General features: G+C 51.3%; 1 protein-coding gene across 2 annotated transcripts in view; it reads left to right on the top strand.

Annotated features, from left to right (window-relative positions):
• Positions 1 to 17416, top strand: part of CHST11 (carbohydrate sulfotransferase 11) — a 229197-nt gene that overhangs the window by 110287 nt on the left and 101494 nt on the right. For both annotated transcript variants that reach the window (XM_059681790.1, XM_059681791.1), the window contains exon 2: positions 1160 to 1245. In XM_059681790.1, the coding sequence (XP_059537773.1) occupies positions 1160 to 1245 (86 nt within the window). The remainder of the gene's footprint in view (positions 1 to 1159; positions 1246 to 17416) is intronic.

The raw sequence follows: 17416 nt of genomic DNA, 5'->3' as shown, positions 1-17416 counted from the left end.
CCTGCCACCCTCTCGGATCGCCAGCCGCCTGAATAAAGCCCCCCCCCCCCCCCCATAAAGATGCAACCCTTGCCTCAACTTATTGGTTCTGGTAGTGACAGGTAGCACGCGTGCCGACTTTTCTGGGTTCACTTTTCTCATTCCCGTTTGACAGACGAAGAAACAGAAGCACAGAAAGGTCAGGCACCTTGCCTAAGGTCACACAGCTGGTGAGTGGTAGAGCCGGGATCCAAACCCAGGCTGTCTGCTGCAGAGAATGTCCTGCTGCCGCTCTGTAGGGGTGGAATGTTTAGGCCACGAGAGGACCCGCTTTCCTCGTTCCCATCATGCCCCCACCATGTCCGTGCACAAGAAAATCGCCTCCTCTGTGAGAAGAAGGCACTGGTCCATTCATTCATTCCCCTCCCTCCCTTCAACAAATGGTTATCAGACGGCTAACGAGGAGGGGCTGCACAGAGGGAGGGTGTTTGAGAACAAGAAGAATGAGACCAGAGAGAATCTTTTCCATTTAAAAATAGTCCTCGATGTTGGGCTTTTGAGACGTTCGCTTAATTCCCCTCTTTTGTTCATTGTACGCGCCACCTCTGTCTGTCGGAACCACACACGCTCCTCCTTTCTGCCTCTAGCCGACATTTTCACGAAAAAGAACCTCATTTACCAGAGGCTTTGGGGGCCAGGCCCCGGACTCATTCCGTGGAAGAGCCCCCCCTGGGGACTCGGGGAGGGAGGGGCACGGTACTGTTCTGGGGACCGGATGCCTTGGGGACCAGGAGCAAGAGGTTCTGACTGACTGTTGAGGGAGAACGCTGTGGACTCTTAGGAAGGTCACCAAGGCTGGTGCTGGCACAACTCACTGTCTTAGAACAGCCTTTACAGTGTCTTTTGTAAGTAGCTTCATGTCAGTGTTTCAGAGGCCTGTGTGGTTGCCTTAGTATTTGCTGGGAAGGACTTTTAGCATTATCGCTGCCCTGCCGGCGTGGCGATGCCTGGATGTTGGGAAGGCAGGGTGGCCCCGGTGCCGTTAAAGGTACAGCTGTGCTAGAGCTGCTTGTCTGTCTTCCTTCCCCACCTGTTTCTTCTTCCCGCCCTGTGCCTTTTCTTTGTCAGACAACAAACGTTGGTTGCTCATTGCTGATGAGCCTTCACTTTCTTTCCTCAGTCATGCGGAGGAACCCCTTCGGCGTGGACATCTGCTGCCGGAAGGGGTCTCGAAGCCCCCTGCAGGAGCTCTACAACCCGACCCAGGTAAGCCCGGGAGCTTCCTTGTTCTCTCCGTGCATCGATTTGGGGGGTGGGTTGGGGGGGCGATGAAAAACTCCGAAATGCTATGCTCTGGGGATTTGAAACTCCTTGCACTGCCTGGTGTGTTACCTTCAGTGGTTGCTTTCTGGGTCACCCTTTCTCTGTACAATGGTTAGAATTAGGTACTTCCATGGGGTCGTGCTGGAGTGAGCCCCCGAGATTCACACGGGTGCCAGCAGTGGGACTCCAACGGCAGAGCTGGCGGGCTGTGCAGTCTCCCCTTTGGCACCCCAAAGAAGGTGCACATGGGGGTGAACGTGATTATGAAAGCCCAGGAACGCCCCAAGAGTCCCACCTCACTGCGCCATTTTGGCAGGACGCCCTGTGTGCGGGGGACTTTTGCTAAGTGACTGTCACGGTATAAATTGGACTTGATTGTGAAAAGAGTTCCTCTGAGCAAAAATACGCTCCAACCGCGGAAAAGTGTTCTCCGTGGAGATCTGGGAGCAAAGGGAGGAGTCCCGGTCGCCATGATGCGTGTGGGTCTTGATGAGGAGGCTCCAAGGCTGGTCCTTTTGTGGGAACATTAATTGGCACTTGACGCCGAGAAGCGGTGAGTGAGCAATTAGTGGCCCGTCCGCTGACCTTCGATCGCTGTTAAGAAAAGGGAAAAAAAAATTACTGCTTTGGCCATAGTCTCTGAGCTTTATTTTATATCAAATTCTTAATTTAGTGTGTCTGTGGACCAAGTTGCTTGGTGGAGGCCAACACTGCTTGGTCCTCGAAGGTACTGGACTTCCAGAAGTTTTGCAAAGGGATGAGCCTGCGGATGCTCCGATCCCACATCTCTTCCCTGTCTCTCACCTGCACTTCCTCCTGGAACAGTGGGCTCCTGAGGTTGCCCATCACAGGTGGCCTACCCAGGTCAATGCACTGCTCCGTCAGCCCCTCCCTCCGCCTCGGAGCTCGGTGTGACCGGGCCAGATGGGCTAGGCCCCTGCAAACTGGGGCTTCCTTTCTGGGAGCTTGATATTCGGGTTTTGTTTGGTGTCCAAATATTTCGATGATAGCAGGCAAGTCTCCGCTGTCCTTAGGAAGAGGCAGAGCCGGCTTCGACAAAGGGCAGGATTTCTGGTCGGCCACATTGACAACAGCACAAGCAACCGAGATGCAAGCCGTTCCCCTCTTTATGTTGCCATCCTCTGTTCTCAGATCATTCCGCCTTCAAACCAAACTGCCAGAGCACTGCTGCTTTCCTGAGGAATGTCATGGGCAGCATATGGTATCAGGGGAAGAGCCTCTGTCTGAAGCAGATGGCCCTCTGGGCTGTGTCTGTGCTGTTCGCTGCTGTGTCCCCAGCCCTAACACAGGGCCTGGCCTCTGGCAGGTGCCCCCAAATATCTGTGATTGAAAAATGAATGTCCAGGTTCAAGTTCCTACCTCGCCACCAACTGGTAGTGCAACCTTGGATGCACGATGAGTCCTCCTTTAGGCTCAGTTTTCCCATCTCCCTGGGGTGTCGGGAGGGTGAAATAACTGATGTGTCAGAGGCTGTGTAAATATGATTCATCAGTGTCATGGTCATGAGGATGGATTCAGTGTTGGAAGTCTTGACTTTAGAGTCAGACCAGGTTCCAAGAATGGCTTTCTCACTTATTGGCTATGTGAATGTGGGCAAGACACTTAACCCCTCTGAGGCCACTTTCCTGCCTTTGTAACATGGTCCTCAAAATACCACCTTGCCCTGCCAGTGTGGCTCAGTGGTTGAGCGTTGACCTATGAACCAGGAGGTCACAGTTTGATTCCCAGTCAGGGCACATATCTGGGTTTCGGGCTCGATCCCCAGTGTGGGATGTGCAGGAGGCAACCGATCAATAATTCTCTCTCATCACTGATGTTTCTATCTCTCTCTCCCTCTTCCTTCCTCTCTGAAAAAACTAAAAATATTAAAAACAGAAATACCAGCCTTGCAGGCTTACATGAGAAGATATGCCTTCCTCGGTGCCTCTTATGGAGTTTGTTCAACTCCGGATTCATTTCACCCATTCACTCCTTCAGCTGCTATTATGAGTATCTGCTCTGTGCAGCTCAGTGCCAGGCGCTGGGCACAAAAGGGTGAGCAGTGCGTGCGGTTGGCCTTCCACATCTGGTTCCATCCCAGGGTTGGCCTGAGTGAGCAGACGGGCAAGTAAACCAGTCAAAGGAGAGAGAACCCTCCTGGGTAGAGTCCATCTCTCACTTGGTGGTGCTGGGAGCTTGTGTGGGTGAGACGCTCATTTAGCAGCCGTAGCCCCGGACCTGGGAGGGAAGATGGGGCTGGAGAGGCGGCTCTGGGAGCATCTGCGAGGGCGTAGGTGGGTGAGTCACCGCCCTCCATCAAGAATGCCAAGGGCAAGCTGTCTGGCCCCCGTCGCTGGTCACCAGGAAAGCGTTCCTGCAGGAAGATGGCCCTGTTTCCTCGGGATGTTGTCCTGGGATGTTTTTTCTTAGGCTGGTTTCCTTTACAAGCTGCAAGTATGTTCCACTCCCACACAAGGTCTCCATGGCGCTTCTTGGAGAAACTCTTGGTGCTCCTTTGGGCTGCCCTGGGGCGCTACGGGGAGAGTTTAGTTAGGTCAGTGGTTCTCAACCTTCCTAATGCCGCGACCCTTTAAATACAGTTCCTCATGTTGTGGTGACCCCCAACCATAAAATTATTTTCGTTGCTACTTCATAACTGTAATTTTGCTACTGTTATGAATCGTCATGTAAATATCTGATATGCAGGATGTATTTTCATTGTTACAAATTGAACATAATGAAAGCATAGTGATGAATCACAAAAATAATATGTAATTATATATATGAGTTTTCCCATGGTCTTGGGCGACCCCCGTGAAAGGGTCATTCGACCCCCAAAGGGGTCGCGACCCACAGGTTGAGAACCGCTGAGTTAGGTTTTGTGTCCATGAGGCACTTTGCAACTTTGCACCTGATCAGGCCTGGTGGCTGGTTTCTCGCGTTTTCCTACCAGCCAGACTGTTGGCGTTGCTCAGCCTGGGTTGATGGTATCACAGAGGCAGAGGACCACCCCTGCAGTCGCTAGGAACCAAACTGCTCCTGGAGACCCGGGTCCCCCTTGGGTGCTGATTGGGGATTTGCGTTTGACAGATGGTGGTGAAAACAGGAACCGTTTATTTCAGACGATAAGAAACCAACATTGCGGCAAGAAGGCACCGTCTTGTTACTGTGTACTGATACCATAGACCAGATGCTTATGCACATTTCATCCAGTGCTTATAATAAGCCTCAAGCTAGGCACTGCACCCTCATTTTATGCATCGGAGAGCTGAGCTGAGAAGGTCATACAGCGTGCCCAAGGTCACACCGCTAGTAAGAAGCAGAGTCAAGATTCAAACCCAGAGCAAACGACACATCTGTTTATCTCTATGCTGTGCTCACTGTCCCCAGAAAACTTGTCTTGGCAGGAATTATCCCTTGTCCCCTCAAAAAAAAAAAAAAGCATGCAGATTTTTGTTGGAAAAAAGCTTAGAACCTCTCTTGGGAAAATTGGCAATAATCTGATTTTAGTGCCCAAGGTTTCTTATTTTAGTGCCTTGCAAACCTCTAACCATTGAAACAACAATCGGTTAAAAAAGTTTGTAGTTGATATTCTTAGAAAAACTGCACTCCGATGTCTTATAATTTTCCCGGCTCTCTGCTGCCTCCCTGGCCCTAAAATAAAACGTAATTGCCGATCAGATCAGCTGGCGACAAGTCACTGAAAGTTCAGGAGTTTCCAAGTGCATATTTGTGGGCCACGCACATCTGTGGGCCGCCCTGGCTCAGCTCGGATGCAGGGCAGAGCTCCGATGTCAGCCATTAATAGGGCATAATTGTCCCCAAATGCCAGCGAGGGCGAGACAGCTTGTCCTTCTGCCTCGCCCACCTCCTGGCCCTCTCGCGGGCTCCCTGAAATCTTCACAGCATCACTCATGTGGTTCAGCCCTGCCCTGCCCTGCCTGGTTCTTTCTTTAGCATTTATACTCGCTCTGTGATTACCACGTTCGAGAAGACAGATGCATAGCCCCGGGCTGACCAGCAATTCATGAGCACGGAGCCAGGAGGCTTGCGCGAGGTTCACTGGCTAACAGGCGTTCCTAGGGGTCTCTGAGGACCCGTCAATGTTTTATTACAAAATAATAAAACCGGACCCTTATTGGTCCATTCTTCAATGTGTTAAAGTAAATTTACTTCTCCATAAGGTAGGCCCCAGGAGGAAAGATGGAAAGAGGGAGAGAGAGAGAGAGAGAGAGAGAAGGAAGGTAGGGATGAAAGAAAAAAGAGAGGGAGAAAGGTACTATTCATGGACTATATAATGCATCTCAGTGACTATTCTAGGCGTTTTTCACACATCTCTCATTGAGTTTTCACAACAACCCTAAAAGGAAGGTATCTGATAACCCCATTTTCAGATAAGTTAACGGAGTTATTTGCTAGGATCTCTCAGCTTCTAAATGGTAAGGCTGGGTCTATCCAACCTGGGGGGATTGTAGGAAGGTCAGAGCCGATTACTATCTTTTTTGGGCGGACAAAAATGCTTCCTCGAGGCTCTTTCTGCACCCACCACCACCACCACCACCACCACCCCCACCCCCCCTCCCCCCCGACTAAGCTGAGACCTGGGATGTGCCCAGGATAGTTGCAGAATTCCCAAAGCCAGAGCCAGGGCTCATGAGATGGGATGGCATGGGATGCACAGCAGTTGTCCAACAAACAATTGCAAATTAGTGTTTTGCTTATTGAACCTGATATTTGGAGACAACTTTGTCTGCTGGCCGGAGCCACGCTAAGCAGGACTCATCCCCAAGAACTCTGCTAGGGAACAGCACACCTTGGTGAAATTTGGAAGCCGAGGTCATTGATTCGGTTGAGGGTTTTAAGTTGATAAAGGCCAGGGACCTCTCCTCATCCCGACCTAAACAGTTTCTCAGCAACGCTTGCCAAAGGATGCTTCTCCTACAGGCATTTGTAGAATAAACAGAGGAAAAAGACATGGGGAAGAGAGACACTTAGGTATAGGATGTGATACGTGCTGGGTGAGAGGCTTTTAGCAAAGTTATGGGACAATCAGGAGTGAGCAGTCAACCCTCCGAGATGCGGGCACAACGGGAGGCGCTAGGGAGGAGGTGGCATTTGAGCCAGGCCTTTGAAAGCACATCAGACTTCACGTGACAGAGAAGAGGAAACAGCGTCACGGAGGGAAGGAGCAGCAGGCGCAAGGACCGCAGGGGGGACAACCCATGGGACATTCAGAGAACGGAGGAGTTTGTGGCTGGAGTCGGGAGCTGGTTGGAGACGAGGCAGGAAAGGAGGTTGGTGCAGGTGGACAGGGCTTGTCCACTGTTCCGGAAGGTTTAGTTTTTATTCACCATCAGGGTTGGAGGCCCTGAAGAGCCCACAGACAATAGTATGCAACGTATGGACCAGCTTCTGCTTCTGGCTCAGCCTCTTGTTAACCGCGGGGCTTCTCCAAGGCAGGCCGTGTCCCCTGGCCCCTGCATGGCCTCATCTATAGGATGAAGGGTGTGGACTAGATCGTGGTTCTCAACCCCCCTGCACATTAGGACACTCAGGGAGCCTTGAGCAAATGCCAGTGCCCAGGCCTCACCCCGAGGTTCTGATTGTACTGGTTGGTCTGGGATAGGACCGGATGTCAGTATTTCTCCAAGTTCCCTAGGAGATTCCGATGGGCAGCAGGGTTCCGGAGCCCTGGACGGGAACGGATGAAAGGGCCCCTCCCCTTCTAGAAATCGTTGATACTCACATAACCCGTTACATGAAAAGCAGCTCAAGGCACGTGCCCTGAGGTTGTTCATGATCATTTCTGCTGGAAGCGCCCAGGTCAGTTTTGTGCGTTGGCCTCGTTCACTAGGGTGGGGACCCCATTGGGAAAGGTGTGTGGGTCAACGCCCTGAGCGCTGGAGATCGGTCAGTATATATTTTGTGGACAAACCCAAGAGAGAGCCCCCAGGCAGGCAGAGAACTGGGAGGAGCCCTGCGTGAGGACACTTGAGCCACTCGGACTCGTTCCACGCCAGGTGTCTGATGGGCGCTTCTGAGAAGGGAAGAAGGGCTCCCTGCCCTTTGAATTGTTGTTGAGGAAGAATGATGCTGAATGGTCATATCCACTGGGGACGGCAAGAAAGAGCAGACATTGTCCACCCCAACTCTGGTCAATTAATCCCTTCATTACCAACCACCTGGTAAATGACGAGTCTGTCTAATTATCTTGCTTTGACCCAACAGCTGCCTACCAGCCGAAGAGGGATTAATTGATTTAGTTGTGGACTGGCTCCCTATGCAGAGATATTACTTACTGTCAGCCTAGCAGAACGGCAGCTGGCTGGCCAAGATGAAATATTACATTAACTTGATCTTACACACAGCACTTGGGACAATGCTTCATTATTAATTGCAAATTACAATAGACGAGCAAAGCCCATTTCAAAAACCAAGGACAGCGAGCGGCCTCTTTCACCGTGGCCAGTGGCTCCATTGTTCTTGAACCTGGGAAGGCGACCTGGTCGGATTTCCAATCAAGCCAGGACAGAGGGGGACTCCAGAGCCAGGCATGATCTGGGTCAGAGGAAAGGGTTGGATGCTCAAAGGAAGTGGGGGGAACCCAGCCCAGGGGTGTGACCTGGGGCAACTCCTTAGCCTTCCAAACCTTGGTTTCCTTAGCGGTAAAATAGGCGTGCGAGGCCAGGCTTGCAGGTCGGTGAGATTCTACATCATGTCTAAAAAGCACCCAGGAGAAGTGCCGAGGGCAGAGTTGGTGTTAACCAGTCGCCGTTAATGCGCTGAGTTTGGTAACCTGGGACTTACCTTATCAGGTCGGGGCCAGGCTGTGCCCTTGTACCGCAGGCTCAGTCGTTTTGCAGATACACACTTGGAATTTTGTTGAAAAATAATAAGATAGATTATTTCCTCCTGCCTGGAAGCTGCTAGCTAGTCATTGTGAGCACTTCCTAAAAATGTTGATTTATGTGTTCTGTCTGGTAGATTGTTATTAGTAAGCTTGATGCACTGACTTACAAGGCCATGGGTGTGTGTGTGTGTGTGTGTGTGTGTGTGTGTGTGTATGTGTGTTGGGAAATGGGGAGATACAGCTGTTCAGTTTTAAAGGCCTCCTGTGGTTGTGTTTGTCATACCCCCAGCACCTAGCTAAGTGCCTGAGTAATGGCTGTTAACTAAGACTCGTCTCTGGGCGTGTTAATGTGATGTCACTGATCTCATCGATGGGTCCGCATTCATTCAGGCTCTTTGTAGGCGGTTGTTCTGTTTCAGGAAGCCTAATTTGACCCACTGTGTTCACATCTGCAGAGTAAGCTCCGTGTCCGTCTGTGTGGATATAATCTGGCGTGTTTCAATGAGAGAAGGGCATTCGCGTGATAAAACGACCTGGGCAATTTCCAAATGGTAACACAGCTGTAAAATCTGCCATTTTCGGAAGTTATTTCCTAAATTACACTCAATTACAAGAGGCCTCTACATAATTTGATTTTTTTTTTTTTTGTAAGTTACACAACTCAAGAAGCTTCTCAGCCCATTGGATTTAACCTTGTCGGCATGGCTAGAGCTGAAACAAAGCCCTAGCTTGTACTCAAGTTTTCTGTGGGGGAGCCTGGCTGGGGATGGGTGTCAGCACAGTCCTGTCTTCCTGCCTCCCGTCCCCCTCACTTCCCAATGGCAGTCGGCCTGCAGATCTGGGGGGGAGAAGGGTTTTTCCTCTACCATTACTACTGCAGTGAACTCTGGGGCAAAGAGCTGAACCTTTCCTAGAACTGGAAACCTTGGTTGTAAAATAGAAATAAAATACCAGCAGTTCCGTTATTAAGGATTAAGTTAGAAAATATATAGAAAGTTCCAGGCATGTGGTGAGCTGCTCAGTAAATTCGGATTTTTTAGTCGCTTTGATGAAACCTCCTTCAGGAAGCTCTCCCTGATTTTTTTTTCCTCTTTGGTGTTCAGGTTAAATGTCCTTCTAGAACGGTGCTGCTGACTCACAACATAATGCGACTCACACATGTAATTTGAAATTTTCCAGCAGCTACATTTTAAAAAGTAACAAGAAAACGGGTAACATTCATTTCAATAATGTTCTATTTAACCCGGTGTATCTAAAACATGATCCTTTCGACATGTAATCAACAAGAATATTTAAGAGATTTTAATATCTTGTTTTCATTCTAAGCCTTTGAATTCTGATGAACACATCTCAGTTCACCCTGGCCACATGTCACGTGCTCAGTAGCCACATGTGGCTGGTGACTGCTACGTGGCCCATGCGGGTCTGTAAAATGCCCCCTTATCCCCACCCCCATGCTCACGTTCCCCTTGCTCATGACACCCGTTCACACGTTTGACATGACTTTACTAGGCTCTGCGCCCCTGAGGGCGGGGGTTGTGTCTTATTCATCTTAGGGCACCCAGTGGCTCCCCAGCCAGTCACAGAAATGGGGCTCAGGAGGTGTGGGCTCTGAGGGCACCTCCTGTGCCTGTGCCTCCAGCAAGCCCGGCGCGTGGAGATTTGTGCTGAGGAGGTGGCCAGGGCTTCGTGCCCCTGGAGGCCCCGAGGCAGCCACCCATCCAGTCAGGAGGGAGGTTTCCTGGGGCCCAGTGAGGTCCCTGCTGTGGAGAGTGCGTCCCTGCTCCAGGCTGAGACCTGGTGGGTCCCCGACAAGCGTCCTTCCTGAAGTGTCCGTGCCAGTCCCATGGAAGGGCCGCCCCTCGGACAGGTGTCCTTACCAGTGGTTCTCAACCTTCCTAGTGCTGCGATCCTTTAGTACAGTTCCTCATGTTGTGGTGACCCCCAACCATACAATTATTTTCGTTGCTGCTTCGTAACTGTAATGTTGCTACTGTTATGAATCGTCATGTAAATATCTGATATGCAGGATGTATGTAGGCGACCCCTGTGAAAGGGTCGTTCAGCCCCCAAAGGGGTCGCGACCCACAGGTTGAGAACCGCTGCCTTAGACTCTATGAGATTCCTTCTGGAGACTAGCACGGTGCAGGGCGTGGGGGTGGGGGGGTTGAGAGAACAGTGCAGGGGGTTGGATGCTTGAAGGGACTCGGCAGAGACAAGTAGGCGCTCACTCCATGTGCCCTGAATGAAACGGAACTGGAATTCCTTTGCACCCTCCGTCCCGCCCCCACTTCTTGCAAACCCCCCGGTTCCAGAGCTGCCGTGACAAAGGGCCGCAGGCTGGGGCTTCCACAGCAGAACTTGAACCTGGCAGCCTGGAGGCTGGAAGCCTGAGTGAGCTCAAGGTGCGGGCAGGGTCGGTTCCTCCACGGGGCCGTGCGGAAGGCCTTGCTGCCCCGGCTTCTGGAGGTTCGCTGGCGATCGTTGGCGTTGCCTGGCTCGCGGAAGCGTGACCTCAGTGTCTGCCTTCGTGTGCACACGGCGTTCTCCCTGTGCCTGTGTCCAAATCTCCCCTTTTAATAAGGGCCTTGGTCACATTGGATGAGAGGCTCACCCTACTCCATCCAGTATGACCTCATCTTCACTAATTACAGCCACAATGACCCTGTTCCCAAACAAGGTCACATTTTGAGGTACTGGGGCCAGGATTGCAACACACGAGTTGGGGGCGGAGGGGAGGACACAATACAACTCATACCACTTGCTGTGTGCAGAGCACTGTGCTGGATGCTGGGGCTCTGGGGACAAGAAGGCCTGGCCCTCTGTTAGTTCAGACTCCGATAGCAGCGAACGGCCAGTAAACTGACGGTTACAAAACGACGGCTGTGCGAGTTCAGTGCACGATGCTGGAGGGGCGTAGAGATGAACTATTACCTGGACTCGGCGTGTGCACATGGGAGTGTGTGCATGTCTGTGTGCTCATGCGTGTACAGTCTTTGTCGCCCCATGGAGTAAAGCCACAGGAGAGATGGCACACGGCCGAAGGGTGGACTTCACCCTCCCAGGCACAGTCAAACCTGGGCATGGGGGCTGAGCATCACCCCGGGGCCCTCCATCCGTGCCCCCGTGGTTAGGACAGAAGCCAAGGATGCATGAACACCAAGTGCCTCCGTAGCTCCTGAATTCTAGAGAGGTTGGCAGCTCGAGTCCCAGCCGATCCGCAGTTCAGTGTCTACGTGACCACGCCGCGTGACTCTGCCAGGTTGGCCTTGCCCCAGCCTTGGCAGGTGCTGGGCAGGCCTGGAAGGGAGCTGGCTGTTCTGGAACATGCCACAGGGTGTGACGGCCAGACAGACTCTGGTGTTGCCTAAAATGGCCTGCGGCTGAGTTTCCTTCTCCTCGTCTTAAATCAGGGGTTTAAAGGCACACATGGCCAGCGCACAATTCTGGCCGTCATCCTGAATGCTGGAGAGAGCGCTCTGACCGATGTTCCGTCTCCATCGCGTTCCCTGAAGGCCATGTCCACAGACATATCTACGGACATAAGGACGTCCTGCCGGAGCAGAGCTTGGCATCTGAGAGCCGGGCAGGCTCAGTGCCTGCTGGGAACCAGGCCTCCCATCCCGTCCCAGCATCTGGGGGAAAGCTCTGAGAGAAAGGGAATGTCTGAGGCCACACAGCCTCGAAGTGATCAGAGCACGGGGCTGGGACCAGCCCTCCTGGGCTGGCACCCCGGAGCCCACACCTGCCAGCCCTGTGGCTGGGGAAAACTTCTTACTTTCTCCGTAAAATGAGGACCATACCAGCACCTACGTCATAGGGTTCTTGTGAGGACTGAATGAGTCCAGACACGTGAAGCGCTAGAGCAACGTCTAGCACTGAGTGAGGCCAACATAGTGCTTCTGCTGTTATTATTATTCAGGCGCAAAGGCCGAGGAGCAGATGACCCCCCAGGACAGATGAGCATGTTGAAGTTCAGAGCTCTCAGAAGACAGGCCTCCCTACAGCCTGATCATCTTCCACCCGTTAAAAGGGAACTTTAGAATTTTTTTTAAAAAAGAGAAATTCTAAAGATTGCCCAGCTGGTGAGGCTCAGTGGTTGAGCATCGACCTATGAACGAGGAGGTCATGATTCGATTACCCGTCAGGGCACATGCCTGGGTGGTGAGCTTGATCCCTAGTAAGTGGTGTGCAGGAGGCAGCCAATCAATGATTCTCTCTCATCATTGATGTTTCTCTCTCTCCATCTCCTTTCCTCTCTGAAATCAATAAAAATATGTATTTTTTAAAAATCTCAGTGCTCGGGCCACACCTTCAACTTCCTAATTTAGAATTTCTGTGGCGTCAGTGCTTTTTGAAAGTTTCCGGTTGGTTCCCCCTCGCAGCCAAGTTTGAGAACCGCTGCTCTAGGATTTGTTACTCAGGTAGGCCTGGGACCAGCAGCCTTGGCACTACCTACCTGGGAGCTTGTTAGAAATGCAGAGCCTGGGCCCCCACCCAGCCTGCTGGATGGAAACCTGCATTTTAACAGGGTTGCGAATGGTCTGCACCAGCGATGACGGGAGAGGGCTCCTGGGGGAACAGCCGCTCTCTGGGACCCCGGGGAGAAGCAGCTGGCCGGTGCCTTAGATAACAAGACAGGTGGTGGATTCGGGAGCCAGGAAAACCAGAAGCGGTCCTCGCCTGTCCCAGAGCCTGGCACGCGTCTGCTTTCTGGAAAATTGGAAAATAGAAGCTGTGTTTATGCAGCATGGAGTGCTGTCAGTGGCCGGGAGCTGGAGTCCCCGAGGCGGGCTGGAGGGATGGCCAGCCTCTCCTTCCTCTGGAGGCATGCAGCACTCACAGCCGGCTCACCTCGGGGAGAAGAGATAGGTGACTGAGTGGGCGCCCTGGAAGCGAAGGCCACTGCGGTGCCTTTAAGGGCAGCCCCGTCCTTCCTGGGTGCTGTGTCCCGGGGTGAAGCGGATTTACAGGGTTTGGAGCTGAACTGGGCTCCCTCGGGCGGCCACGGTCCAAGTTCGTTGGGCTGTTCCTGACCTTTGTCAGGGAACTGGAAGGGGGACCCCAGGGTAGGCCCTCCATTCCCCCACCCTCACTCCAGAGGCCTAAGTCCTGAATTCAAGTTCTGCTTCTTCCGTTTACTAGCAGTGGGATCTTGGGCAAATATCTCAACCTCTTCGGGCTTCAGTTTCCTCACCTGGAAATAAAGTAGGAATAATTTATTCAGCTCTGTCTAAAGAGGCCACATGGTATAGCAGGTAAAACTTGGAATCAAGCTGCCTGAATTCAAGTCACATTTACTGGCAGACAGCCGTGTGTCACTTACCTAATCTCTGGGTACCTCCGTGTCTTGATCTGTAACGTGGGTATAACAGCAGTGCCCGCCTCTTCGGATTGTTATGAATATTTAATGAGTTGCTTTGTGTTAAGGGCCTGGAATAGTGGCCAGCACAGTCCACACTCAGATTTGTCAGCAAGGATTATTTTCTCACCTTGATGTTTTCATCTTAAAAAATTCCCACTATTCGTCCTTAAAAAAAAAAAAAAAAGATAATCACAGTTTGGGTCCTAGGAATTTTCCCTTCAGAGAAACTCCTTTTGCCCAGTGACTTTTACAGTCCCTCACATTCAAGCCACCCGTCATTGGCTTTTCAAACGCATCCTCCCCCACTTTACAGATGGGGAAACTGAGGCACAGAACGAGGTTGTTGACGTTTAATGTAACACGTGTGCGGTCCTCCAGCCAGTTGAGAAGTTAATTGCGGAGCCGATGTTCCGTGGCTCTTGGCACCAGGCCACCTCCACCAGTTCAGCTGCTGTTGAGGTTCTTTGAGGTTCTTTGAGACTCCTTTGAGTCTCCATTCGCTGTGCGTAGTAGAGATGAAACCCCTCCTCTCCGTGCCCACTCTTGGTAGGTCGTCAGCCGGCATGAAATGCAGGCGAGGCCTGCTCTGGGCACCCCTGGGTGAGGGATGCCCCTTCTCTCCCAGTGAGCGGATTCAGCGAGGGGATTTAGTGTTGGGCTGTGTGTCTCCCCTACTGTGTACCAGCACCCTCTCTCTGCTTCCTGGCGTCACCTCTCCCAGAAACTCACTCAGACCCCTAGTGAGTCAGGCCAGAGCATCCCTGAGTCCAGAGCAGCCGTGGGCAAACTACGGCCCGCAGGCCAGATCCTGCCCATTTGAAATGAATAAAACTAAAAAAAAAAAAAAAAAGACCGTACCCTTTTATGTAATGATGTTTACTTTGAATTTATATTAGTTCGCACAAACACTCCATCCATGCTTTTGTTCCGGCCCTCCGGTCCAGTTTAAGAACCCATTGTGGCCCTCGAGTCAAAAAGTTTGCCCACCCCTGGTCCAGAGCGACATTGCTGAGGCTAGAAACAGCACCTGGCATAGGAAGTGGAGGGAAGCCCTCCTGTGGGTTGAGGAGTTGGGCGGCTGCTTTTAGACGTGCTGGTGTTGTGCCGGGAGCCGGTCCATCCTTGTTGTTTCAATGGACCTGGCATATATGGCATACTGTTCTTAAGATGTTTGCTCACCTTCTTGGCGCTGTGTTTTAACCAAGGTCACCTCTCCGAGAAAGGTTGTTTCTCCAGGTAGGAATTTTTCCCTGAAGTCAGGGAGGGGATGCTTCTCCTAGAAAGGTTGTTTCCCCAGGTAGGAATTTTTCCCTGAAGTCAGGGAGGGGATGAAACTCCTTAACTAAGTGCCAGGCGGGTAGTTAATCACTACAAACAATCATGCTTAAGCTACATAATCTTTACTCCCTGGAATGGAGATAAGAAATGCCCTAACCTTTGTAATAGAGATTGATAGGATTGAATCAACTGGTATAAATACAGATGTAACAAGACAGCAAGACACAGAACTCAGAACACAGAACTGAGAACACAGGGCTTGGAAGACAGGACCAAGAGAGACAGAGCCTAGGCACAGAACCTACAAAGAACGTTCTCTAGAGACAGAAGAACTTCGCTGGCGAGAGCATGCCAGAGGATCCTGGACAGGGACTGGCCTCGGAGCCTGGAGGTGGAGCCTGGCGAGAGAGCATGGCAGGGGATCCTGGACTGAACCTGACTGCGGAGATTGGCAGGAGAGCCTGACTAGAACCTGGTGACTGAACCTGACTGGATAACCTGGACAGAACCTCTCTGGAGATCCAGACCAGAACTTGGCTGGAGATCCTGGCTAGGTTGCTGATCAACTGAACACTGTCTCCGTGTCATTCCTTCTTCGCCGACTCCGTCCACACCTTTGGGGACCCCTGGACCCGCTGGGGTTGGACCCCGGCAGTGTTGAGCTCGTCCCTGCCTAAGTAATTTGTAATTTTCTCCTAACCCCCCCTTCCCCGCCCCCCGCCCCGCCTTGCTAGGAGCAGCTCCATGGAGACACCATTGGATGGTCATCTTTGATCTACTTGCCAAAGCGCCAACCAAGAATCAGTGTTCAGACAGGAGCACAGTGATGTGGCTCTCTTTCCTGATAACAGGGAGCACAGAGCCCGTGGAAGCCAGCCTCACACAGGCTGCTGGGAAAAGCCGGGTCAGGGCTGCCCCGTTGGGGAGGGTTGGCCGCACTGATAGGAAGACCCATTGGGTTTCTGTGGGGTCTGTATGACTTCTACAGCCTTGCACAGACCGCCCGCAGTACCTGGTAGACGGAATTAATTATAGGAAAGGGTCAACTCACCCCTCACACCCACGTATCCCTAAAGGTAAGGTTTTAAATAAACTCACACTAAGCCCTTGGTTTTTGCGGACGGAACATTCTGGGTTCCACTTTGCAAGAGCAACCCAGAAGTCCGTTAACAAGGAGCAACTGGTCATCTCCGCAGAGGGACAAATGTGAATCAGAGAAAGCGATTCCTGCCGCTAATACTAGTAAGTGAGCCCCGCCATCCACTCAGCCCAGCTGCTGGGGAATTCTGTACTTGTTATGCCCGAAGGAACCTTTATCCCAGGACTGATGGGCCTACTTGAAAATGTCATTGCATTTTGTAGGGCAATTGCATGCCAGAGTGACATTTGGAAATTGGGAGGTTGTCTTGGGACATATCCCCTCAAAGGTACTTAGTCACCCCCATACACTGGCTCCCAGATGGAACCCCGCTTTCTCCCACTCGCTACGCGGGGTCTCTCTCAGTTCATCTCCGTTTAGAGTCTCAATCTCACTCTCGGTAGGTTTTCCTTCGTTTTACAGGATACATGCACGGATGTCTGAAAAGAAATGCGGCTTTTGTAAGGAATTGGCAGGTACTAGGGAAGTTCACAAGCAGCTGACATCCAATTATTCACGGTCCCGGGGGACAGGGATGAAATGAGAAGCAGAAATCCACAGGTCATCTCCAAGCCTCGTGATAATCAGCAGCCTTCTCTTCCAACGTGCCTTTCACCAGGGCCAAGAAGTAGGCTGACGCCCTGCTCTTCAAACGGAGTCCTGAGAGATCAGTAAAGAAGGGCTCATTTGCCAAACCCTATTTTAATGAGAAGCATCTAGAGCAGCGGTTCTCAACCTGTGGGTCGCGACCCCTTTGGGGGGCCGAACGACCCTTTCACAGGGGTCGCCTAAGACCATCGGAAAACACATAGATAATTCCATACTGTTTTTGTGATGAATCACGATGCTTTAATTATGTTCAATTTGTAACAATGAAATCGAGGGTCACCACAACATGAGGAACTGTATTAAAGCGTCGCGGCATTAGGAGGGTTGAGAACCACTGATCTAGAGGAACCAAAATTATTTTTTTTTAAATGTGTTGTTTTTCTAAAAATTATTTAAAGTGTCATGTTTCTTGAGCAAGTGGCAAAATGAGCGTATTTTGTTGGTTGGTTTGTTCATTGTTTAACCACTGGATAACATGTGACACTGTGATTTTCTTTTTGCTAAAAGGAAATTATTGGGATTCAGGCCTAGATGATCTTGAAATAAGAACCAGGAGCTAGGAGAATGAGAGTCAATTGCAATTGATAATTGAGTCTCCTTCCCCCAGGGCACCATGGTGTAACTCAGTCAGAGGGGAAGAAGTGATAAGTATCTTGTTAAGATAAGGCCTTGCCAACAACAGCCCCTGGCAAATTGCTGCCATTCATTTATCTGATTAGTGCACAAGGTGCAGTCTTTCTTGAGCCTAAGAAACCTGCTGGTCTTTATCAGTTCAGTTGTTCTAATTTCACTTGCTAAAGAGCAATGTCCAAATCTGGCCAAAGCTTGGAAGGCGGTGGTGCCTCCTATCTCCAGCTTTGCACAGGGGGATCCC

Source organism: Myotis daubentonii, chromosome 2 (genome assembly GCF_963259705.1).
Source record: "Myotis daubentonii chromosome 2, mMyoDau2.1, whole genome shotgun sequence".
NCBI classification, from domain to species: domain Eukaryota; kingdom Metazoa; phylum Chordata; class Mammalia; order Chiroptera; family Vespertilionidae; genus Myotis; species Myotis daubentonii.
The sequence above is the reverse complement of the archived record's forward strand: the minus strand, read 5'-3'. Positions and strand labels throughout refer to the sequence as shown.